At 43.7% G+C, this 25,000-nt stretch overlaps 2 protein-coding genes across 2 annotated transcripts in view; both read right to left on the minus strand.

Moving 5' to 3' along the window:
- Positions 1-25,000, minus strand: part of LOC310784780 (class I histocompatibility antigen, F10 alpha chain-like) — a 196,383-nt gene that overhangs the window by 167,938 nt on the left and 3,445 nt on the right. The gene's annotated exons all lie outside the window — the stretch shown is intronic.
- LOC310785683 (major histocompatibility complex class I-related gene protein-like) overlaps positions 17,147-25,000 on the minus strand; it is a gene marked incomplete at its 5' end in the record, with an annotated part of 9,076 nt that continues 1,222 nt past the window's right edge. Inside the window, 4 exons of the mRNA XM_083646826.1 lie at positions 17,147-17,818; positions 23,337-23,418; positions 23,633-23,650; positions 24,441-24,542. Coding sequence (XP_083502952.1) covers positions 23,363-23,418; positions 23,633-23,650; positions 24,441-24,542 — 176 coding nt within the window. The 3' untranslated portion in view covers positions 17,147-17,818; positions 23,337-23,362. The remainder of the gene's footprint in view (positions 17,819-23,336; positions 23,419-23,632; positions 23,651-24,440; positions 24,543-25,000) is intronic.

The raw sequence follows: 25,000 nt of genomic DNA on the forward strand, positions 1-25,000 counted from the left end.
AGCGAATGTGAAGGATATAACTTACATGCCCTCTTAAGTCAAACGAGTGTGATTTATTGTGTGACAAGCGAACTTATTTCACCATCGGAGTTTTGCCGACCCCCAAAATAAGCTCCCCCCTCCACACATGCAGCGCTCAGGTGTGAAGGGAAATGTCCGATATTGACGCAGGTAATTTTCCGGTACGAATGTGTGAAAACGGCTATAGAGACACAGAGAGAGAGGAGAGGGGGGAGAGACACAGAGAGAGATAGAGACACAGAGAGAGATAGAGACACAGAGAGAGATAGAGACACACACAGAGAGAGAGGGGTCAGCGAGAGGGAGAGAGAGACAGAGAGACACGAAGAACCTAGCTGTGATGTGGAGAAACTTCTCAGATATATAGATATGATACTTAGCATGGATGTCGAAAATACAAAGACAAATTCATACACCCAAGTGCAAGGGCAAATATTTGCTAGTTTCTAGCGCTCAAAATCTCCCCTTTTTTCTTTTAATTACCAGTGGGTCGCTGAAACACGTCTTTTGATGTGCTGACCCAGCGGTAATTAAAAGAAAAATAGGGATATTTTGAGTGCTAGAAACTAGCAAAGATTAGTCGTTGCACTTTGGCATAAAATATGGTAATTAGTGAAATTAGCATGATGCTGTGTAGGATGTTGTGGGGAATTGTTTACTTGTTCTGGCTCTCTCTCCACTTCAAATGCTCTCTATTCCACATCATCTACTCATCAATTACATTTTATTCATCAGTTCAACAGCCTTGTTTGTTGTGCATGATATATATATACCTAATTATTATTTTTATTATTTTTATTTATTTTTTATTATTATTATTATTACCTTTATTATTATTATTATTATTATTATTATTATTATTATTATTATTATTATTATTATTATTATTATTGCTGTGTTAGAACTGTGTAACAGTTTATCCTGGGGATCAATAGGGATATCAACCGGTGTTAGAGAGCTGATATTGTTGGCTAAGCCTGGGTTAGAGTAGGACTAATAACTTAATAACTAATTAAAATCTTAATAATAATAATACCATTAAGCTTTCCTCTCTAACAACCAGTCTAGTTTTTGTTCATTGTCACATGATCCTCACCCTCCAATGGAAGCCCTTGAATCTGACGCCTCCATCAAAGGTGACAGCCAGGATGGTGGTCTGTGGGAGACAAGTGGGGAAAAAAGTGATGTGCTGGTGATTATTGTGATGTAGCCTAGAGTCCAGTGATACTCAACTGGCGGCCCCGCGGGCGCCCCCTCTGAATTGTAGCCTATAGAGAACAGTGGAACAACGATCAAGTCATTATTCAATACATTCTATAGCCTATAGGCTAATTGTTCTTGTCAATTTGCTGGGGACCCCCTGGAATGTCCCCTGGTGGGCCCCGGACCCCACATTGAGATATGAAGAAATGTGATATATTTATATGATCATTTTCCAGCATTTTTTACAGGGCGACACATCCACTCTGACGTCTCACTGCTTTGTATTCATTCAACCAGGACACAGTTTAAGCTATGAATGCTGGGATTTAGAGTCCTGTGTAGTTTTGGTGAGGAGGATATCTGAAAACGAAAGTAGACTATACCCATCTCTCTTTGGTGAAATTTAAAGAACACAATGGCCCAAAAGGTAACATTTAAACATTTCCTGATACAAAAACACATGTAATGATAGTGTCGACTCGAGTGAAAAACTTCAGGTTGTTTATAGGTCATAATAATAATCAGGTAACTTGGGCTATAGACATCACCTGTTCATCCACGAAATTAATAACAATTTAACACGGGATCGTGTCGTAGGACATCAGCAGGTGAAGATACAGTGACCTTGATGTACTCACCTCTGTGCTGACTCCTTTTATTTGTGAGTGCTGCAGTGTCTCTCCATTTTCACTCCAAAGTGAAAGAGACAGAGAGGAGAGAGGTGACGCTTCACACAGCGACCTCAGGCGCACCGAGGCGCAGCAGACCGTCTGAACGCAGCGCAGTCACATCCACTATGGAGCTATCAAGTGTCCTCGAAAGCCCAACAGCGGGGTTTAATTTCGACAACGCGGCAAGGTTTAGTTTCTTTATGTTTCCATCAATAACACAGACTATAACAACAATCAGCGAATAGAAATGAAACTATTCTCCTTTTACAGTAAGCTTGCATAGTAATTAAAAGTGAAAGTAACTTTCCCCCTATCCGATGTGTCATAAAACCTACAGTGGTGTATCTGTGCGCTTGACTTATTTCTCTTGCTGTGCATTTATTTTCATGCATTCATCAATTGTCGACTTCAACAACCCCGGCCCACCCCACCTCTCTCTCTCCCCCACCTCCCTCCCTCACCTCCCTCCCTCACCTCCCTCCCTCCCTCTCTCTCTCTCTCTCTCTCTCTCTCTCTCTCTCTCTCTCTCTCTCTCTCTCTCTCTCCAGAAATGCAGTTCTGGAGAGTCAGCTTGAGGGAGGACGGGCACCCAAACCTCTGAAGACAGGCACCACCATAGCAGGAGTGGTGTTTAAAGAGGACATATGAAACATTTGATCAAATAGTTCATTTTGCATTTCACCTCAAACAACACAGGACATTGCTTTCAAGTCTGACATTTCCTTGCTAGAAAGATGAGCATCATACAATATGATGTGACTAGGTTGACAGTACAGTACAGTACAGTACAGTGGAGTACAGGTTAGCTAAGTGTTAATAGTAAGTATTATGAATTCTAACAGGCTCACAGCATATTATGCTGTCATGTTTCTGAGTTGGATTGTGGTTGTTTTGATTCCTCAAATTGTTCAAAATCCACAAGAGCTACGTCCAGCGAAGTGGTGGAGCAGACACAAGAGCTACGTCCAGCGAAGTGGTGGTGGACAAGATGTGCGCCAAGATCCACTACATCGCCCCAAATATATAGTAGATGTGTGAGTCCTACAACACTGCTGTGCTGTGTGTGTCTGTGTTGATGTGTGAGTCCTACAACACTGTCTGTGCTGTGTGTGTCTGTGTTGATGTGTGAGTCCTACAACACTGCTGTGTGTGTCTGTGTTGATGTGTGAGTCCTACAACACTGCTGTGTGTCTGTCTGTGTTGATGTGTGAGTCCTACAACACTGCTCTGCTGTGTGTGTCTGTGTTGATGTGTGAGTCCTACAACACTGCTGTGCTGTGTGTGTCTGTGTTGATGTGTGAGTCCTACAACACTGCTGTGCTGTGTGTGTCTGTGTTGATGTGTGAGTCCTACAACACTGCTGTGTGTCTGTGTTGATGTGTGAGTCCTACAACACTGCTGTGCTGTGTGTGTCTGTGTTGATGTGTGAGTCCTACAACACTGCTCTGCTGTGTGTGTCTGTGTTGATGTGTGAGTCCTACAACACTGTCTGTGCTGTGTCTGTCTGTGTTGATGTGTGAGTCCTACAACACTGCTGTGCTGTGTCTGTCTGTGTTGATGTGTGAGTCCTACAACACTGCTGTGCTGTGTGTGTCTGTGTTGATGTGTGAGTCCTACAACACTGCTGTGCTGTGTCTGTCTGAGAGCATCTAAAATCTCTCTCTGTCTCTCTCTCTCTCTCTCTCTCTCTCTCTCTCTCTGTCTCTCTCTCTCTCTCTCTCTCTCTCTCTCTCTCTCTCTCTGTCTCTCTCTCTCCCTCCCTCCCTCTCTGATAGGAAAAAGACATAGAAGTACCATCCAGGCACAACGCCAGGGTTGATAGCCCAGATCAGATCAACCAAGGCACTCTGAATAACGTCCATTAATTAAGGAGTTCCTTCCAAAATGATATATATGTATGCGTATACACAGCATTTTTGAATTTAAGTGGTAAAAAGTATTCCCGTATAGGAGTATTTGGAGAAAAGAATGGAGAATTCACTTCTTCAGGTCCACTGGGCAATCCCTATAGCTGAGGACATCCAGTATGGCCGCTAGAGGAATTATGTCACCTGAAATGTTGTTCAGTTTGTGACTGATTGACCTGAGAAACATCGCCCTCTCTGGTGTCCTGTAGCCAGCACCACTCACTGACTGTTGTTTTAAAATACAGGCTAAACATCTTGAGACAAAAAGCACTAGTGTACAGTAGCCTACCTATAGGTCATTGTACCAGTTGTCAAATATGTCAAATCTATCCCACCTGTCCAGAGTCCTACTTTTCAAGATCTTACACTTAACACTATGAGATGTGAGAGTTGGTGAAAGGCTCAAATGTGACAAAATTCCCCCAATATTGTCTCAACCTGACAGATGAAAGGAGGGTCAAGGCTGTTTAATGATGTTTAGACAACTGGACCTTCATGAAATTAGTCTTCTTTGCTTATACTTGTGTTATCCATACTGGTACGGTGGTGCAGTGGTAAGCGCTGTCGCCTCACAGCTCGAAGGTCCTGGGTTCGATTCTCACCTGGGACGCTGTGGGCGCTGGAGTTGTGACCCGCCCATATCTTCAGTGCCTACTGCCCAGGTGGGCTATCTCGTCGAAAGGGCCTTTCTGTGTGGAGTTTGCATGTTCTCCACGTACCCCCCAGGGGGTTCCTCCGTACATAACCCCCCACTAAAAACATGCAGAAGATCGTCATCCGACCAGTGATGACAACATCTGAAGTTGGTCCAATGATGGTCCAATGAAGGTCCCTGGGCGCTGGAAAGAAATAGCGACCACTGCTCCTGGCCTGCCCTCTGGAGGAAAGGACAAGCCTGGATGGGTCAAATGCAGAGGACATATTTCACCGGCCACCGTCATGCATGAGTGTGTGTTGTGGCCGCATGCATGTGTTGTAGTGTGTTTGTGTGACAATAAAGACGGGCTGCCGTCTGAAATCGTGTTTTAATCGATTTAAACAATACAGTTATTTAGTTCTGCAGTTAAGACAAACATGGTTCATTGTACAGTAGCATTGTGCAAAGTGTAACAGAATACCACACACATCTCCAAATAAAGACAGTTTTCAACTCACTGCTCTGTCCTGTAATGATTAATTTGTACTTATATTGCTTTATGATATCAAGTGTCAGGTACAACATTCATAAGAGTGAGGTGACACATGGAAAAAGCAAAGCATTGCAGCCGCTGAGAAAAAAATGTTAAAGTTTGAAATGGAATATGTCAAATTTAAACTGAATAGTTAGTGTTTCAGGTCCTTATCCCTGCTTACTATTAGGAGGAGCATGATTTAGAATAAGAATGTTATAAATAATGTTAAATGTTGTGATATATAAAACTGGTAGTAAAATAAAATATATATAAATATATATAAATTACTACTATAGTACTATAGTTATTACTACTAGAAATCTGTGGCAGTGAAAAAATTATGAATAATACAACACAACACAAACCAGGATATGAAATGAACTGTAAAGGCAACAACAGCTGTGATGTCATCTGTTTCCAGGCAGAACTCGGCACCACAGGTTTTCCCCAGAGAAACAAGTCAGTCAGCTTCACCCTCATAGGTCTGTCTAGTCTGGCTCTATTTTGTGTCACACTTTACATTTAGGCCTTATAACGGATGGTTACACTGTAACCCAGGTTTCCTAAGGGAGACTTCTCTCCCTATGAATTCCATTCATATTGAGATATACCTGATTCAGCGCAGCTGTCGTTGGATAACTCTTTAAGACACTTATTAGCACCACCTGTGTGCCCTCGCGGCCGCACGCTGATTGGCCAGCCCTGGCCATATAATCTACACTCAGGTGCGGCTCGCGTTCGCTTAAAGTCTCTGTTTGGAAGCCTGTTTCGGAGCGGCTTCTTGCAGGGAGAGAAGTCTCCCTTAGGAAACCTGGGTTACAGTGTAACCATCCGTTTCCTATCGGTCGACTTCTCTCCCTATGAATTCCATTCATATTGAGATGCCTCTGTAAGACACCCACGAGGAAACTAAGCAGACGTATCTGCTCCTCCGGGAGCCTAAGTGGTCGTTACATTCGAATGAGATGTCACCACCACCAGAGACACCCATGTGTCAATACACCCATGTGACATACACTTACTGAACTATATACACTATGTACACACCCATAGCCAAGGTGCAAGACGCTACCAAGGCCTAGCTGGCCCCGCCAGACGCTAAGGCCAGCCGCAACGGGTGAACCACCTAGTCTGCCAAGTTGCTCGACTAGCTTTGAAAAAAAACATCACTCCGGCTGATGCCCGCTCCGGGCCCTAGTCTCGGAGGCACGGATTGTAATCCTGCTACTGTGCTATGCCCAGCACCCGGTCCGCAAACGGAGTGCCGGCTGCCACATTCATACAATAAAACCTGGTAAAGGTCGATGGGGTCGCCCATGAGGCCGCTGTGCAGATCTCTGCCAGAGAAGCGCCCCTCCACAACGCCCATGAGGTAGCTAGACCGCGTGTGGAATGTGCCCGCAGCACTGCCGGGGACGGTTTATTTACTGCCTTATATGCTTGCTGGATTGCCTCCACTACCCAGAGAGAGATTCTTGACTTGGAGACTGCCTGTCCACAGCGGTCAGGTCTGAAACAAACAAACAGTTGGTCTGTTGTTCTATGATCACGTGTCCGGTCAAGATACACCTGCAGGGCCCTGACCGGGCACAATCGACATTGGCCCCTCAGCCCCTCCTCACCATCCTGAGGAGGGCGGAAAGGCCGTAGTTCTAGAGTCTGAGCACTTCGGGACTCAGACCAAACCTTAGGTTGGAATGCAGGATTCGGGCGCAGCACCACCCCGGCATCCTCCGGCAGGAACCTGCAGCACTCCTCATGTACCGACATAGCATGAAGCTCACTAATTCTCTTAGCCGATACTATTGCCAGTAGGAACGCTGTTTTGAGAGAAAGCCATTTCAGCCCCACTGTTTCCATGGGCTCAAACGGCTCGCTTTGTAAGGCTGCCAGCACCACCTCCAAATCCCATGGAGGGACCGCTGGTCTTTTGCTACGGGGAGTGCACCTTCGGGCACCCTTAAGAAACTGCATAATGAGGTCACAACACCCCTGTGCCAGTTTTTGTGGCCCAACCCGGGCCGCTTTAATGGCTGCCACCATTCCCCTCAGAGTCACAGGAGCCTTGCCTGCCTCCAGCTCTTCCTGTAGAAAAGGGAGGATGTCCTGGCCCCTGCAGGAGAGAGGATCTATCTGTCGTGAGCCACACCATGCCTCAAATGCCCCCCAACGATAGGCATAAGCCTTCCTTGTTGATTCAGCTCGAGCCCCTTGCAATGTGTCAACCACCGCCTGAGGTAGCCCCATGGCTAAGAAACTGGCCCTCTCAGGGGCCAAGCCCAGAGCCTGAGCGCCTGTGGAAAGGGATGGAACAGCGTCCCGTGAGCCTGAGACAGAAGATCCCGCCTCGCTGGGAGCTCCCAGGGCCGGCCCTGGAGGAGGGGTGCGATTGCTGAGAACCAGATCATCTGTGGCCAGTTGGGGGCCACCAGGATGAGGTTCACATCCTCCATCTGGACCCTTAGTAGGAGTTGGTGCAGGAGGAGAAAAGGGGGAAATGCATACAGGAGGCCCTGAGGCCATTGGTGTGCCATCGCGTCCACTCCTAAGGGAGGATCGTCCCACCCTACGGAGAAGAACAGGGGACAGTGAGTCGTCCTCCTGGAGGCAAAGAGATCTGCCCTGGCTGTTCCAAAGCGTTGCCAGATCTCGCTCACCACTTCTGGATGCAGCCTCCATTCTCCAGGGAGAGGTCCCCCCTGGAAAGTTGATCTGCCGCCAGGTTCACCTGTCCGGGCACGTGCATTGCCCTGAGGGACCTGAACTGTGGCTGTGCCCACTCCCATAATGTCCGAGCCACCTTGCAAAGGCGAGGAGAGGCCACGCCCCCCTGTCTGTTTACATATGCTGCTGCCACTGTACTGTCTGTTCTCACTAGTACATGGCGGTTCCTCAGCTCTGGCAGGAAATGCCGAAGGGCTAGATAGATCGCCTGGAGTTCGAGCACATTGATGTGTTCCATCCCCCATGATCCGTGCCACTGGCCACTGATGCCCCTGCCTTCGTGAACTGCTCCCCACCCCGTGAGGGAGGCGTCGGACGACACCAACTGGCGACGCAACACTGGCCCCAGTGTATTGCCCTGTGTCAAGCTGGCTGGCTGCTCCCACCAATGGAGTGCCCTGCACAGCCCCCGTGTCACCAAAACTTTGGTCTGCATATGTCTCTGTGGGCAAAGGCCCAGGCTCAGGAGACATCGCTGTACTGGACGCATATTCAGGAGGGCCAAGGGCACCACATGCACTGTGGAGGCCATCAGCCCCATGAGGCGGAGGCACATCCTCCAAGTTACCCTTGCTCCCAACCTGAACTGTGACAAACAGGTCCTTAGGGTGGCCTGTCTCCCCTGTGTCAGGGAAATAGTCCCTGCTCTGGAGTCCAAACACATCCCCAAGAATTCTGTGGCTTGTGCCGGCTGAAGCCTGCTTTTCCTCCTGTTGAGGCGCAGGCCCAGGAGTTCCAAATGCTGTAGTAGCCGGGCCACGTCTCTGCGGCACTGCTCCTCTGTCCGTGCACACACCAGCCAGTCGTCCAAATAATTCAAGATGCGCAGACCCTCTTGACGCATGGGTCCCAACACCGCATCCATACACCTCGTGAATGTGCGGGGGGCCAACGAAATCCCGAATGGGAGTACGCAAAACTCGAAGATCCTGCCGTCGAAGGCGAATCTGAGGAAGCGCCAGTGGCCTTGCCATATTGGGATCTGAAAATATGCATCCTCCAGATCGATCGTGGCGAACCAGTCGTCTTGAAGGATAGCCTGGCGAACCCTCGGCACTGTCAGCATCTTGCAACGTAGGGGTCTCAAACTCTTGTTGAGACCCCGCAAATCCAAAATTGGTCTGAGCTTCCCATCCTTTTTGGGGATGAGGAAGTACCTTGAATAAAAACCCTTCAGATTGTCCTGCTCCACCTCCCTGATGGCTTTCTTTGCCAGGAGAGTGAGAATTTCCTCTGCCAAAACTCTCTTCTGTTGAGAGTCCGTTACCATTGTAACAATAGCTGATGTTGTCAGTGGGGGCTTCCGCAGAAACTGCAACCGATACCCCTGAGTCATGGTCGTAACTACCCAGGGGTCCACCCCCAGGGCCTCCCAAGACCGGCAGTCTCGCTGCCCCGGGGTGTGGCTGAGGGAGGCTGGGCTGGGCGTACCGTCAGGACCGAGGCTCAGAGGCCTTGGGGGTGAACTGCCCCTGGCCACGTCCACCCCGGTGGCCACGCTGGCCACGCTGACCACGCCAACTGCCACGCCGGTTGGCCTCCAGCCGGATCCTTAGGTCACCTGGACCCGTTGAACCCCGCTGGGACGACCCTGCCCGTGTGTCTGTCGATCCCCGCTGTCCCCGGCCCCGCCAGCTTTTGCCTAGCATACTTGACATCTCCCGGGCACAGCGACGGGCCTCTTGGGCCTGCTGGAGCATTGTATTAGCATCCGGCCCAAACATGGCCGATGGTACCACCGGCAGCTTGAGCAGGCAGTTACGGTCCACCCCCTGCAACTGCGATTGTGACAGCCAAAGGTGACGCTTCATCATCCACATGGAGGCCATAGCCCTGCCCATTGCCACTGCCTGCTCTTTCATGAGCTTAGCCAGGAGTGAGGACACCTGCTGCATTTCCTCAGCCTTGGTGTTTCCCCCATCCAATTGTTTTGCTAGCTGGCGCTGATACAATGCCAGAATAGCCCCTGTGTTAACTAGCCGCCCCTGAACTGCCAACGCTGTATGCGTCCTATTGAGCAAGTTATCCATCATCTTTGTGCTCTTGCTCGAGCAGCTTGGTTTTCCCAGGACCGATTTAGTGGGGGCCACCAGGGCCCCTAAAGCTTGATCCATGGGAGGCGGCGGCCCGCAGCCAATCCTCTCTTGGCCTTCCACACATGTCAGACGTCTACACAGTCCCGACCAGCGATGGGCTACATCCGGTTTAGTAAATTCGCCAAGCATCAGTTCCTCTACATCGGGGAGCAGCGGCAATAAAGTGGCGCGTGAATTCCCCGTATTGTCGTCATCAAAACGGGAGGCCGTCCGGGCCCGCTCCGCTGGCATGTCAATGTTCAATGCCTGAGCAGCCCGAGTGATTATTTCATAATGGAGGGCAGGTATCTGCTCCTCCTCCTCTATTTTCCCATCCCCCTGACCTAAGAGGGGGTACTCTTCACCTGAGACGTAACTCATTATGTCCACCTCGTCGTCATCCTCATCTGGTGCCCTTAGTGCAGAGGCCACCAGATCCTCCTCCCCTTCCTCTTCTAGAGCAAGAGAGGAGGTTTGACTCCGCAATGGATGAGATCCATGAAGTGCAGGGGGGGGGCTAACTGTCTACTTGCCCCACCCTGGGCATTCCGCTCTGATGCGTGAGGCTCCACTTGTCCATCCCATTCCACTATCCTTATTTGCTTCGCCTGCTGCTGAAGCTCAGAAGTGGCCGGACGTTTAAGACTTGGAAACATTAATGATCTAGCGTTTCTCATTCTGGCTGTCATCATGAAACAATTCATGCAAGAGGCCGGGTTCTCTGAGGCCATGTGTGCATGATCCTGCCCTAAGCAATGCACACATAGATCGTGACCATCCTCCACCGGCATCTGAATCCCACAGCTCAGACAGAGTGCATGAATTCCCTCCATGTCTCAATAAACACTGTGAACTAAGTGAAGATTATTATTATTATTATTATTATTATTTTTTTTTTCTAAGTATATATATATATTTATATATACTTATTTTTGTTACTTCTAACACACAAGGGACAACGAAAACGTTTTCTTCCTTTTCTTATCCCTCTTATTCTGAAAGCTGTTCCGGGAAGTGCAGCGTAACCGTCACGCTTGACTTCCGCGTTTTAGCGTTCCTGCTAAACAGCGAGTTTCTTTATATTACCAGACTGAAGGTACGTCCAAAACTCCCCCGCCTTGGGCGAGTTTGTTATGAACTTTTAATGACACTCGGACACAGCAAGCTGATACCGATGTGCCACCCTTCCGTCCAGCTGCTTCTAGCGTTCCTTCGCCTTGGGCGAATTCAGCTAGAGGCACACAGCATGTATGGACCGATGGTATGAACCACCAAACATGCAACCCGGAGAGGGACCGCGCGTGTGACGCGACCAGCTCTCAAGTAAGTGGGCTCCTTGCAAATGCTCTCTGTCCACACACACCTCAATCACAACAACATGTCTGCTTTCTTTGGCTGGAAAACAGATAAGCGAACGCGAGCCGCACCTGAGTGTAGATTATATGGCCAGGGCTGGCCAATCAGCGTGCGGCCGCGAGGGCACACAGGTGGTGCTAATAAGTGTCTTAAAGAGTTATCCAACGACAGCTGCGCTGAATCAGGTATATCTCAATATGAATGGAATTCATAGGGAGAGAAGTCGACCGATAGGAAACCTCTGTGAATGAATGACAGGATCACAATAACACTTTGTCAGCCCTGAATATGATAACAGCATATGGGCAGCATGCAGCTAGCTGTATTAATACAGTAATAACACAGTGTTATCATGTGCTTCCAACACTTTCCATCAGGTTAATAAACATGTTATTACAATGGAGTACAACAAATGTTGGGGGGGGGGGGGGGCTTTGGAACTTACTTAATTGCCTCAATTAAAAGTAGACAGAACTACAATAAACAGTTGAGTTTTCTATTCAGTTGTTCTTTCAAATAGAGGACAGTTGTCTCAAAATCCCCAAAAGCTGTCTAAAGACTGAGATATGTCCACAAGGATTTTAAAGTAGGGGAACATAGTGAGAAATGTACATTGTAATAATATAATAATATTTAACTTACAGCACATTATACATTATTGTTAAATACAAATCTAGTCATCATAAAGGACCTGGTGGAGTGAGGGATTTTAAGAAATTACCTGAGAGGCATAATCTTAAACACTAAACACTAGCACAACATCTGACATAGTGATGTCATCGGTTGCCAGGTAGGATTCAGCGAGACAGGTTCTTCTCAGGGGAAAACCAGAGGACCGACCTGGGCCTGATGTGAGCTGATCTGAGACCTGCCGAGTCTGTCAGGTCTGTAAATCTGATGTGCTAGTTATTGATCCTGGGTCAGAACTGTTGGACTAACTTGTGATAGCCTACTTGTGCAAATTCAACACTGTATTTTCCTGACTAAAATGTGATTACAACAAGACACACATCATAATATGTATGGATAAAATACATTTAAATGAAAAGGCTGCAGGTTACAGTAAATAACCAGTGATATTAGCATATGAGGTGGACAGTTAATCTGTTAATCAGGTAAATATAGAAATTATGTGTATTTGATTTAGTTTGTGGTTGTAACCTGAAGATTTCCCCCTCAGTGAGTAACTGGACCGGTCTATGATCATCTCAATCTGCTGTCATTCAAGGTGTAGAACTAACAGAACTTTAAGTTAAAAAATGAATCAATGGTGTTTGACAGTTTACCCTTTGTTGTCATTCAGTCTTTACAGTCAAACACCAACATGTCAGAAGCACATTCATGACATGTAAGTCTCAGTAGCAACAGTGGGTTCTCCTGCTGCAACATTCACATTATAGCCACACATATATAAGGAAAATGATACTTGGGATAAACAAAAAAACAAACAAACAAAGGAGACTTTTGGTCTATTGGGACTTTATTGAAAAGCCAAACAGCGGTACAAAAGGAATGCATCAGCAGTGCAATTTAATTGGAGATTAATTTCAGTAATGCAACCCAGAACATGTTGTGAGCGTCCTGAATCATCCTCTACATGTTCACAAACTCTACAAAGAGCCAAAATACCACATCCCTAAATGAATCTAGCCTACAGTAAAATCACAACATAACTTATTAAGCATTTCTATTCAGTATGTACAGTACAGTAGTATCTAAAGAGAAAAACTCACGCATCACATCTTACTTTAAATTAAGGCACGTCAAAATGTTTACAGTAAATCATTTTGCTGGAATTCAGTAAAACATCAAATATACAAATTAATTTGTTTTTGCATGGGAGAATACAATTCATTAAGCTGTAGATTTTACCACACTTTGCATAAAAAACTAAATATTTACATAACTGGAAAAATAAATCTCACACTGACATCCTTTTGGCCAAATAAGCAGTGTGTGTGCGTGCGTGTGTGTGTGTGTGTGTGTGTGTGTGTGTGTGTGTGTGTGTGTGTGTGTGTGTGTGTGCTTGTGCGCGCGTGTGTGCGCATGTTTGTATTATCAACTTGAAATTCCAGCATGGCATAATTCCAGGCAAAACCTTTCCAATAAAATCACACTTTATGGGCTCTATGGTCACAAAGGCGGTAATTTTGCTTCAGCTGCCGTTTTGCGCTGGAATAACGCTGCACAAAGCCCTAATTGTGGGCATGTCGGCCCGCGGAGCTTCACGTCATCTCGGTGCAAACCTCCATAAAGGCGTGTTTATGCCCAAAACAGTATTCACAAGTGTGAGATCATGTCCAGTCCACTCCCCTTAAAAGACACAGTCACGTCTGTGACAGCAGCTTCTTTCTTGCTGAGTGCCGTGGGCAAGGAGAGAGAGAGAGAGAGAGAGAGAGAAAAGAGAGATGGGGAGAGCAAGAGAGGGGGAGAGAGAGAGAGGGGAGAGAGAGAGAGAGAGAGAGAGAGAATTGGAGGATGAACCAGTTTGGATTCAGATAAACCATTAGAAACGAACGAAAATTGGTGCTGATGGAACGATCCATTTATTAATGAGTCATTTCGTTCATATAGGCTATAACATATACACATTTCAAAATATTTGTTTCTTTAATAGGTTAGGGGTGTGTGAGATTTTAATTCTAGCCTATTTCAATAGCCTATACCAGAATTGCCCACTCGGGTTAAGCTATTGTTGCATGGTGCAATTGCAGGGAAAGAGGTTACTGTATAGCTAGTCTCCATGCCAGACCCATGAGTGTTCTTACGCTGATACACTACGTTACTGCATGCTGCATAGCTCTCTCTGGGTCTGATACACTACGTTACTGCATGCTGCAGAGCTCTCTCTGGGTCTGATACACTACGTTACTGCATGCTGCAGATCTCTCTCTGGGTCTGATACACTACGTTACTGCATGCTGCAGAGCTCTCTCTGGGTCTGATACACTACATTACTGCATGCTGCAGAGCTCTCTCTGGGTCTGATACACTACATTACTGCACGCTGCAGAGCTCTCTCTGGGTCTGATACACTACGTTACTGCATGCTGCAGAGCTCTCTCTGGGTCTGATACACTATGTTACTGCATGCTGCAGAGCTCTCTCTGGGTCCTATACACTACGTTACTGCATGCTGCAGAGCTCTCTCTGGGTCTGATACACTACGTTACTGCATGCTGCAGAGCTCTCTCTGGGTCTGATACACTACGTTACTGCATGCTGCAGACCCCTCTCTGGGTCTGATACACTACGTTACTGCATGCTGCAGACCTCTCTCTGGGTCTGATACACTACGTTACTGCATGCTGCAGACCTCTCTCTGGGTCTGATACATAGGGGTGTCACGGTACACAAAAGTCACGGTTCGGTACGTACCTCGGTTTTGGGGTCACGGTTCGGTACGAATACGGCACGGTACGAAAATGGGGAAAAAAAGCAACAAATCCCAAATTCTGTTTTTTTCCCTTTGATTATGTCTGAATTCTGCTTTTTACGCTATTTTTACCATCAGAAATAGTGTCTAATATGTGGGAATGAATAAATGTCCACTATTTAATAAAATCTAGGCAATCCACACAAAAAGGTTTTACTCTAGAGCAGTGATTTTCAAAGTGTGGGGTGCGCCTCCCTCTCAGATGTCTGTATTCCAGCTGTTTGACAGGGCAAAGGCATTTCCCCCCACTTTAAATCTTTATTGTACACAAGTTTGTAAACAGAGCGCATGTGTGGAGTAGCCTAATACTCCCACCAACCCCTCCCCCTGTTGTATTTGTTTTATGTAGCATTTGCGTTTGATGTAAGCACTAATTAGGAATTTTATCTAAAAGCGGCCACTAGGCGGCAGTGTTTCTTTAGTCAACGTCAAAATACCTACATGTTCAGAAGAAGAATAAAACGGCAGAAGAAGAAAAACTTATTTACCCCTGTTGAAAGATACCTCCACTGTCTGACAGACAACGGGGTGGGTTTCACTTTCCCAGTAAGTACGGGAAAGAACCCTGTCAGCGCCTTAACGTTATTGGATGTGAGTTTTGTTTAGCATAATATGATTACGTTCGGTCATCTAATGGATTATTGGAACATGACAAGGAGTCATCGCCTCTTCCTCACCGCAGCTTGCCTGTCTGCATCCGCAGATGTCTGCTTGACCGCATCACTCATCCCACGCGATGTATGTTGCTTGTTTACAAGTTAACAGCCTTGTCAGTGTTATGTAACGTTTAGCCGCAACGCGCAACTATAAAGGACTTTGTCGCGGCTACGTAACGTTACATTGGCAAGCTTACCTCGTTGGCTTGATGTTGACAGAATTTGCAAAACAGCTTATCGCCACAAAACGTCCCATTCTGTGAACGCAGATTTCTATGGCCCTTGTTGTTTTGGTGTCTTCTTCTGTGGCGTTTAATTCAATTCAATTCAATGCCGTTCAAACAGCGTTTAGGTGCTTCTGGATTTGACGTATTCGTCGTGTCGTTTCATGTACCGTGAAACGAGGTACCGTGAGGGTCGTACCGTAAATTCACGGGACGAATACATGTACCGTGACACCCCTACTGATACACTATGTTACTGCATGCTGCAGACCTCTCTCTGGGTCTGATACACTACGTTACTGCATGCTGCAGAGCTCTCTCTGGGTCTGATACACTACGTTACTGCATGCTGCAGAGCTCTCTCTGGGTCTCGGACACTTTCCCTCAGAGGGTTGGTTATGGGAGGGAACCGTTCACTTGGCCAGTCATATGCCAGTGATGGCTTCAGTCCTCTCCAATCAGTAACGACTTTGCGATCAGAGAGGCGCAGCCCATTTTTCGAACCGCTCTCTCATCGGTGCTACGACCTGTCACTCATTCAATTTCAACCCGCCTTCAAAACCAGCAGTGGCACAGACTCACTTATGTAGTATGCGGAGCGCAGCGATTCAACGTCATATTTGAGTCTGGGGAGAGACTACTGTATAGCCTACTGGCTGGCACAACTTTCTCAAAAGCAATCTACTGTTACCTCAGACCACAGACCTGTATGATCGGGAATTATGTAGCCTGATAAAACCATGACAAACGAATTCTAATTTTTAAATCAAGGTGTGTTTTTTTTGCAATATACGCTATAGTTGAAAATCAACGTGGCCTTCTGAGGAGGGAAGACTGTGTGCGGGTGCGAGGTGTTGGAGAGAGAGAGACATCCATGCCATGCGTAATGCATCCAAGAGAGGATTTCCTGCACTTCGTGGAGAATACTGTGTGCGCTCAGGCGTAGTGGATTTTTTGTGTGTGCTAAGACCTGCTATTAGGTGGTGTTAAAATTGAGAGCACCCAAGGCCCTTTTTTTTTAACACATTGCGCTGGAACGCCTATTTTGGCACGGGCAACGCCCAAACCTCTGTTTACGTTCGGAACATGGCAATGGTATCTTCGCCAGAGCGCAAAATGACACTTGCTGGAGGCAGATGATAGGCTAAGAGGCGCACGGACACGCCTGGGCCACACCTACACCTGTCTTTGCGCTTATTCCAACTGGATGGTGGAGGCAGACCATAGCTTAAGACGCAGGGAAGATAGCATAAGAGGTGCGCAAACAATAGCGCCGTACGACGATAGGGCCCTATGTTTCTAACTACAACAATAACAATAGTTTTGTGTCAAATTAATGTTCAAACTTAGAAATCAAAACCCAATCAACCCATGTGTCTAACATTCCTCCCCTTAAATGTATTGCCAAAATTTTCTAAAAGCAGATTTTCCATCAGCAAAAAGTTGCTCTTTAGTGATCAGAGGTGTTAAAAACCTCAATAGCTCTAACGTATTTTACCATCATGTGAGCTGACATTTTATTACAGAAACTAAATGGTTGAAATCTCATTTTACAGCAAAACGTTCTGTAAGTTGTAAATCAGGGGTGTCAAACTCATTTTAGTTCACGGGCCACATGTGACCCAATTTAGTCACAAGTGGATCAAAAAAAGAAAATGAATGCATAATAACCAAATAATAATAATAATAATAAATCCCTGTTTCTTTTAGTGTAAAGAATTACAGGTACATTTTAAGAACATGTTTTCACATAGGGTTATCTCAGCTACCATCAAACAAATGATCTAATCTGCTGTCTGTAATTGTGCATTACAATTGATGGCAACTCTGCAATTCTCTATATTCAAGGCCAAGGGTACTGAAAATAGTTGACCATAATACCATTTAAAACTATTTAGTGATGAATACAGAAAGCATGAATAGATCTTTAAGTTGCTCCTGAAACATGGTGTCTCTTAGCCTTCACAAGTGCATCACATTGGATTGAAGGACTTCTCACTGCAATTTTCACAATTTGCAAAGTCATCCTGTGGGCCAGATTGGACCCTCTGGTGGACCGGTTCTGGCCCCTCGGCCGCATGTTTGACACCCCTGTTTAAATGTTTTAGGAGGGTTTCCATTCTCCATTTATTTTTTATGAAGGAAATGCTTTTTCATTTTAATTTGGTGTCTTAAAACCCAATCAGTAATCAGCTATTTAACTATGTATGATGCTCCTGTTGTTTGGCTGTATGTGCACTGGATTACTGAACTTTTTTGTCATCTGAAACTCCCCAATGATTCATGAATGATTAATAACCCACTTATGCCCAGTTTACAGATGGAAGGGTGAAAGTGACAGCACCCCTTCTGGCTCCAGTGTGCAATTGATCCCTAAAGAGACAGAAATAACAATGAGATAGCGTATAAAATACTTCAGTAACACATAACCTACATCAAATCATTACCTAAGGGAGCTGGGGCTCTGTCTGTTTGTTTGTTTGTTTGTTTGTTTCTCTGACTGTCCCATTGATGACATCGTCAGTGATGTCATAAATTGTGACATCATCAGTGATACACACACATGCACACACACACACACACACACGCACACACACACACACACGCACGTACACACACACACACACACACACACACACACACACACACACACACACACACACACACACACAAATGATGATGTCATATCTAAAACACCATTTCACCTCCATAATCTGCAGTTGTTTTGATTGACTGTATACACCTTAGGGTTGTCAAAAGTATCGATAGTATCAATAAAAGTCAATACTAAAAATTTGAAATGGATACAATACTTATTTGCAACTATATCAATATCAGCAATGCTTTCTCTTAATGAAAAATCTAACATGCTACTGATTTCTACCTCCCTGTCATTGGTGGGTATCTTTTGCTTCAACAAATTCAAAGTGTTCTGATAGGTTGATGACTAGAGCAGGGGCAATCTGCTGTGTTGTGATAGGCTGATGAGTAGAGCAGGAGCCTGTACTACGAAGCTAGTTTAACAGATCCGCGATAAGTCCCTTTGATCTGGTTTGACTGAACAGGATCAAAGCTATCTAGTTTAAGGATACTACGACGCTGGTTTTCTAGTCGATAACTGGAGCTGGGATCTGCCTGTGCACGCGCACGTTTTTCGCTCGTGCACAGGCGCGCGTCCACGCGAAAGAGGTGCGCTAGCCAATCACATTATGAACAGCTGAGTTGATCCACGCCCACACCCATTTCCACACCCATTTCCTCATTCAGCGCAGCCACAGTGTGATCAGAGATTTTTGCGGATATTTAATGTATCCGCGATTTAATGTCAGAATGAAAATCCGCGTTGGATAGTTTGCTGAAGGGCTGTCTAAAGCAGCAGCTTGTATTCACATCAGTCATTTGATTTACTTTGATCAGCGATTTCTGTCTGATACAGCTGCATTGATACAGGCAGCAGCAACAAATGTAAAAGTGTAATCTCAGTCTATACATTTCCACAATCTGTAAGCCTATTTAGACCATAGATTTAGAAACGCATGCTCAATGAATAATGATCTCTATCCAGAGATGGGCGAAAATACATCATAAAGTATTTTGATACAAATTACAAATACTTGCTCAAAAAATGTATCACAATACAAATACAAAATACCTGTCTGAAAATGTATTTGAGATACAAATACGTATTTTGTATTTTGAAAATACATGAAAATACATTTTATAAAAACTTATAGAGCTGCAACGATTAGTCAATTCATAGATCAATTGCCAAATATTAAATTAATTGCCTATTTTGATTATCTATTAATCATTTAGAGACATTTCTTTAAGGAAAATGTCCTAATTCTCTGATTTCAGCTATTCAAAAGTGAAATTTTCTGGTTTCCTTAGACAGTAAATCCTCTCTTTAGTCCTCTGTCACAGTATGTGTACTCCCTAACACACTGCAGTTCTTCCATTTTAGTTTTAGTTGTTTTTCAGTAGAACTAATTTCTCCTTCAGCTCAGCTGTTAATCACCTTCTGTGAGGGCTTTTGACTTAAAGGCAGCATTTCTGCATGTTAACCTCAAGTTTTGGAACTTTGACTATGTTTAGCCCTAGATATCTGACATCATAACACAATATATAAATAACTGAAATAGGTAAAAGGCATAGTAGGTCCCCTTTAAACAACTTCACATTCACCACCATGTCAGTAACTTGTCGCCACAGTATTTATTTAACATGCAAACATATTTATACAACTAGAAAAGGTTACATTTCAGGAATTGAATGCCCTGATGCACATCCTGTCTAAGGTTGTGAAATTGTGAATCGGTGAGAGGAACGATGAGAAACTGCATCTCAAACAAAAAAGGCCTTCCATGAAATTGGACTCTTGTTCAAATCCTTACATCCTTAAAATGACTTCCCCTCCTTCTGCTTCATAAACAAAATCCAAAACAACCTGGCTATCTAGAACATAATTACTAAATAACAATCACTCACTGAATACAACTTTCCACTATCAGCAGTGGTAACACCATTCTAGTGTCAAAATCTGCACAGCCATCATTATGCACAGTGAAGCTCAGACATCCTTGTAGCAACAGAAAGACATTTTTGATTTTCATTAGGGTACTTTGGTGTTCAGTTATAGTTTTTCAGTATAACTAATTTCTCCATCTATTCAAATCAGGTTTATGACAGTTAGTTGTTTTTCAGTACAACTAATTTCTCCTATTCAAATCAGGTTTCAGTTTAGTTCAGTTAGGGTTTTTTTCAGTACAACTTATTTCTCAATCTATTCATATCAGGTTTTAGTATAGTTCAGTTAGTTGTTTTTTTTCCAGTACAACTTATTTCTTCAGCTATTCACATCAGGTTTCAGTTTAGTTCAGTTAGTTAGTTTTTCAATACAACTTCTTTCTCAATCTATTCTGAATCATATCAGCTTTCAGTTTAGTTCAGTTAGTTGTTTTTCAGTACAACTTATTTCTCTATCTATTCTGAATCATATCAGGTTTCAGTTTAGTTCAGTTACGGTAGTTGTTTTTTCAACTTATTTCTCCATCTATTCATATCAGGTTTCAGTTTAATTCACTTAGTTGTTTTTAGTACAACTAATTTCTCCATCTTTTCACATCAGGTTTCAGTTCAGTTAGTTGTTTTTCAATACACCTTATTTCTCCATCTTTTCATATCAGGTTTCAGTTCAGTTTAGTTCACTTAGTTGTTTTTAGTACAACTAATTTCTCCTATTCAAATCAGGTTTCAGTTCAGTCCAGTTAGTTGTTTTTTAGTACAAGTAATTTCTCTGTTTATTCATATCAGGTTTCAGTTTAGTTCACTTAGTTGTTTTTAGTACAACTAATTTCTCCATCTTTTCACATCAGGTTTCAGTTCAGTTAGTTGTTTTTCAATACACCTTATTTCTCCATCTTTTCATATCAGGTTTCAGTTCAGTTTAGTTCACTTAGTTGTTTTTAGTACAACTAATTTCTCCTATTCAAATCAGGTTTCAGTTCAGTCCAGTTAGTTGTTTTTTAGTACAAGTAATTTCTCTGTTTATTCATATCAGGTTTCAGTTTAGTTTACTTAGTTGTTTGTAGTACAACTAATTTCTCCATCTTTAGTTTAAACCTGTGTCAATGTTTACATGTGTCAATTTGAGAATAAAAAGAAAAATGTATTTTATGTATTTGAAATACACAAAATACAAGATCTGAAAGTATCTTGATACAAATTACATCTCATTTTTCTCTGCCCAGCCAAATACAAATTACAAAATACAAAAAAGTAGTTGAAATACGTATTTCAACTACAAGTATTTCAAATACTGCCCATCTCTGTCTCTATCACTCATGTGTGTGGTTGCACTGATCGAATAATTCATATATAAAATAGCCTAGTATAAAGCCTAATAGCCTACTATAAAAGAGAAAACTGCTGAACTGAATTGAGACGATGCGGGCATAGTTATCATTGATAAAAACTAGCCTATTTTTGCTCATATATTGGCATACAGCCTACAGGACACAGTTCCAGCTGAAAGATGCAAGAATAGCCTGCATATTTAGTATTGGGGCTATCCCATATTTAAACTAATATCTATATTATATGTATAGGCTTTTCTGGCATGTAGGAGAATATCACCCTCACTCCATTTGAGGGTCCGTTCATGATATGCGCCGCGGTGATTAATAGTGATCATATTTCTCCACGCATCGTTGAGCTGTTAAGACATAAAGTGGTAAGTAGGCTTAATTTAATTATGTAGCCTACAGAGCCACGAATGTTTTGCTTGTTCTATTCTCAGTTGACTGCAATCTATTTTTCATATGGCGATCTTATGAATGGTGAGTGACTCCAGAGAGCCGATTATATGGGTCTCTCATGGATTTTGATCTTATCCTCTGAAGCTAACCTGGTCGCGACCAGGTTAGCTTTGCAGCGTCAGTTGCCATGGTGATTGAAAGTTAACTTGCTTTGTAGTACGGCTAAACCAGGTTTAAACTCAAACTTACTCGGATAAGGCATTAAACTAGCTTCGTAGTACAGGCTACAGGTGTAATTTGCTGTGTTGTGATAGGCTGATGAGTAGAGCAGGTGTAATCTGCTGTGTTGTGATAGGCTGATGACTAGAGCAGGTGTAATCTGCTGTGTTGTGATAGGCTGATGAGTAGAGCAGGTGTAATCTGCTGTGTTGTGATAGGTTGATGACTAGAGCAGGTGTAATCTGCTGTGTTGTGATAGGCTGATGACTAGAGCAGGTGTAATCTGCTGTGTTGTGATAGGCTGATGACTAGAGCAGGTGTAATCTGCTGTGTTATGATAGGCTGATGACTAGGGCAGGTGTAATCTGCTGTGTTGTGATAGGCCGATGACTAGAGCAGGTGTAATCTGCTGTGTTATGATAGGATGATGACTAGAGCAGGTGTCATCTGCTGTGTTGTGATAGGCTGATGACTAGAGCAGGTGTAATCTGCTGTGTTGTGATAGGCTGATGACTAGAGCAGGTGTAATCTGCTGTGTTGTGATAGGCTGATGACTAGAGCAGGTGTAATCTGCTGCGTTATGATAGGCTGATGACTAGAGCAGGTGTAATCTGCTGTGTTATGATAGGTTGATGACTAGAGCAGGTGTAATCTGCTGTGTTGTGATAGGCTGATGACTAGAGCAGGTGTAATCTGCTGTGTTGTGATAGGTTGATGACTAGAGCAGGTGTAATCTGCTGTGTTGTGATAGGTTGATGACTAGAGCAGGTGTAATCTGCTGTGTTGTGATAGGCTGATGACTAGAGCAGGTGTAATCTGCTGTGTTGTGATAGGCTGATGACTAGAGCAGGTGTAATCTGCTGTGTTACATAGGCTGATGACTAGAGCAGGTGTAATCTGCTGTGTTGTGATAGGCCGATGACTAGAGCAGGTGTAATCTGCTGTGTTATGATAGGATGATGACTAGAGCAGGTGTAATCTGCTGTGTTGTGATAGGCTGATGACTAGAGCAGGTGTAATCTGCTGTGTTGTGATAGGCTGATGACTAGAGCAGGTGTAATCTGCTGTGTAAAGTCAAAGTTTTTAATGAGTTTTATCAGGTCTAGATTATGGAGAAGCGTGCATCAGTCTTTGTTTATTCTTTATGCCTCTTGATGTGTTGTTGTCATCCCACCTATGTTTGTTTTTTATGTGTCATACTCAACATCTTTGCAAATGAGTCTCGTCCTCAATTAATTTTCGAGTTTAAATAAAGATTGAATGAATCTACATCTGTCCTTCTGACTTGCAGTGAATTGATAAAATTATAACATCCAACTAATGTTCCCTTGGATCAAATGTAAGTCAACTTTGTTCAGTTCAGATGTGAATAGTGCACATATCACCTCTTTGTCTGCACATAGAACATCACTTACTGTGTGTAACTTCATCCGTTTGGCAATCAGGAGTCTGGATTGAGTTTCTGAGAGAGCTCAGAGCCGATTTCAGAAGCTGAAGCTGAAGATCAGAAACACACTATCATCACTTTTCTTTATAAACAGACAATGTTGGAGGAAGAAGTCCTGAAAAGTTAATTTGCATAATATCAATACCTAGAAAGCTTTCTCAACTTTAGATATAAAATGCAGCGAGGTAGCCAAGCTATCACTGATGTATAAGAAGAGTGTAAGTCACATCAGATGAACATCAAGTAAAAACACATTCTACTTACAAGATGGAGGGTTTTTGGCTGAAATAAAGAGAAAAGACAAAATGACTCAAGTTGTCACAGTTGTAAATGACAGATGCTCCATATTTACCCTGTTTTCTCCCCAATTATAGAGAGCCAAAGTGAACGTCACTTCCTGCCTTTCTCTGTGCACCAGCATCTGAAGAAATATGAATGGTGGTGAACAGAGAGAGACGTTTTTTTTTTATCCTGTTTGAATTGTGCCACGGGGGTATCATGTTTGTCAATGTAAAAGATAACTCTGCAAGTCAAGAAAGTCAGTTTGTGGTAAAACTGTGACACTAGAAGTTATAAATCAGAAAGATGACGCACAACCAGTCGCATAAGTGACGTCTCTCCCACCACTCCATGTTGTTGATGGTGTGACGTGTTGTGCGACACAAGAGATGTAGTCGATTGACAAAACTAAATCTTATGTTTCAGTTTCAGGACAAACTGTGACTTTCTTGACTTGCAGAGTTCTCTTTTAAATTGACAAAATGTACATGTGTACCCCGTGACACAATTCAAACGAGATAAAAAAAGAGTAACGTCTCAGTAACAGTAACACTCAGTGTACAGTAAGCCACTCTGTATAACACTCAGTGTACAGTAAGCTACTCTGTGTAACACTCAGTGTACAGTAAGCCACTCTGTGTAACACTCAGTGTACAGTAAGTCACTCTGTATAACACTCAGTGTACAGTAAGTCACTCTGTATAACACTCAGTGTACAGTAGTCACTCTGTGTAACAGCATCAACTTAACAACCTAAAATGTAAATAACAAAAAATCCTTTAGAGTTCCTCACCTTTCTTCTTTTTGTAAAGTGTGAATCCAGTGGCAGCAATGATGATGATGACAGCAAGAACAACCACCACAGCAATGATGGGGATGGTCACATCAGCAGGGACTGATGAGAAAATAGATAAATAAATAAATAAATAAATAAATAAATAAATAAATAAATAAATAAAAGTATTAAATCAATCAAAGAAAGGTTCTGCACATGATGAAGCTGATGTTGGTTTGCTGCTGTCTATGAAGATGGACCTGAGGTACAGCTGAGTTACTGTATTACAGTATCATCTCATCTGTATTGATTATGAAGGTATCTGCAGGTTTCAGAAGACATTTTTAATACAGAGTGAATTTTAGACCAATTTAAAAACCAAAATAGAGAAACAAAGCTGTCAAAACAGCCTTTTTCCAACTGCACATAAAGACAGTTGTGAAGCTATAAAGGGACAGTGTGAGGAAAAGCACAACAGGAAATTAAATGTTATCAAAGTTTATAAGCAAAGTTAATGAAGTAGACACAATGAAAAAAAAACATATTGCATATAATACTATGAGCCTTATTCTGTATCA

The sequence above is a fragment of the Poromitra crassiceps genome, assembly GCF_964638095.1.
Source record: "Poromitra crassiceps genome assembly, chromosome: 11".
Lineage (NCBI taxonomy): Eukaryota > Metazoa > Chordata > Actinopteri > Beryciformes > Melamphaidae > Poromitra > Poromitra crassiceps.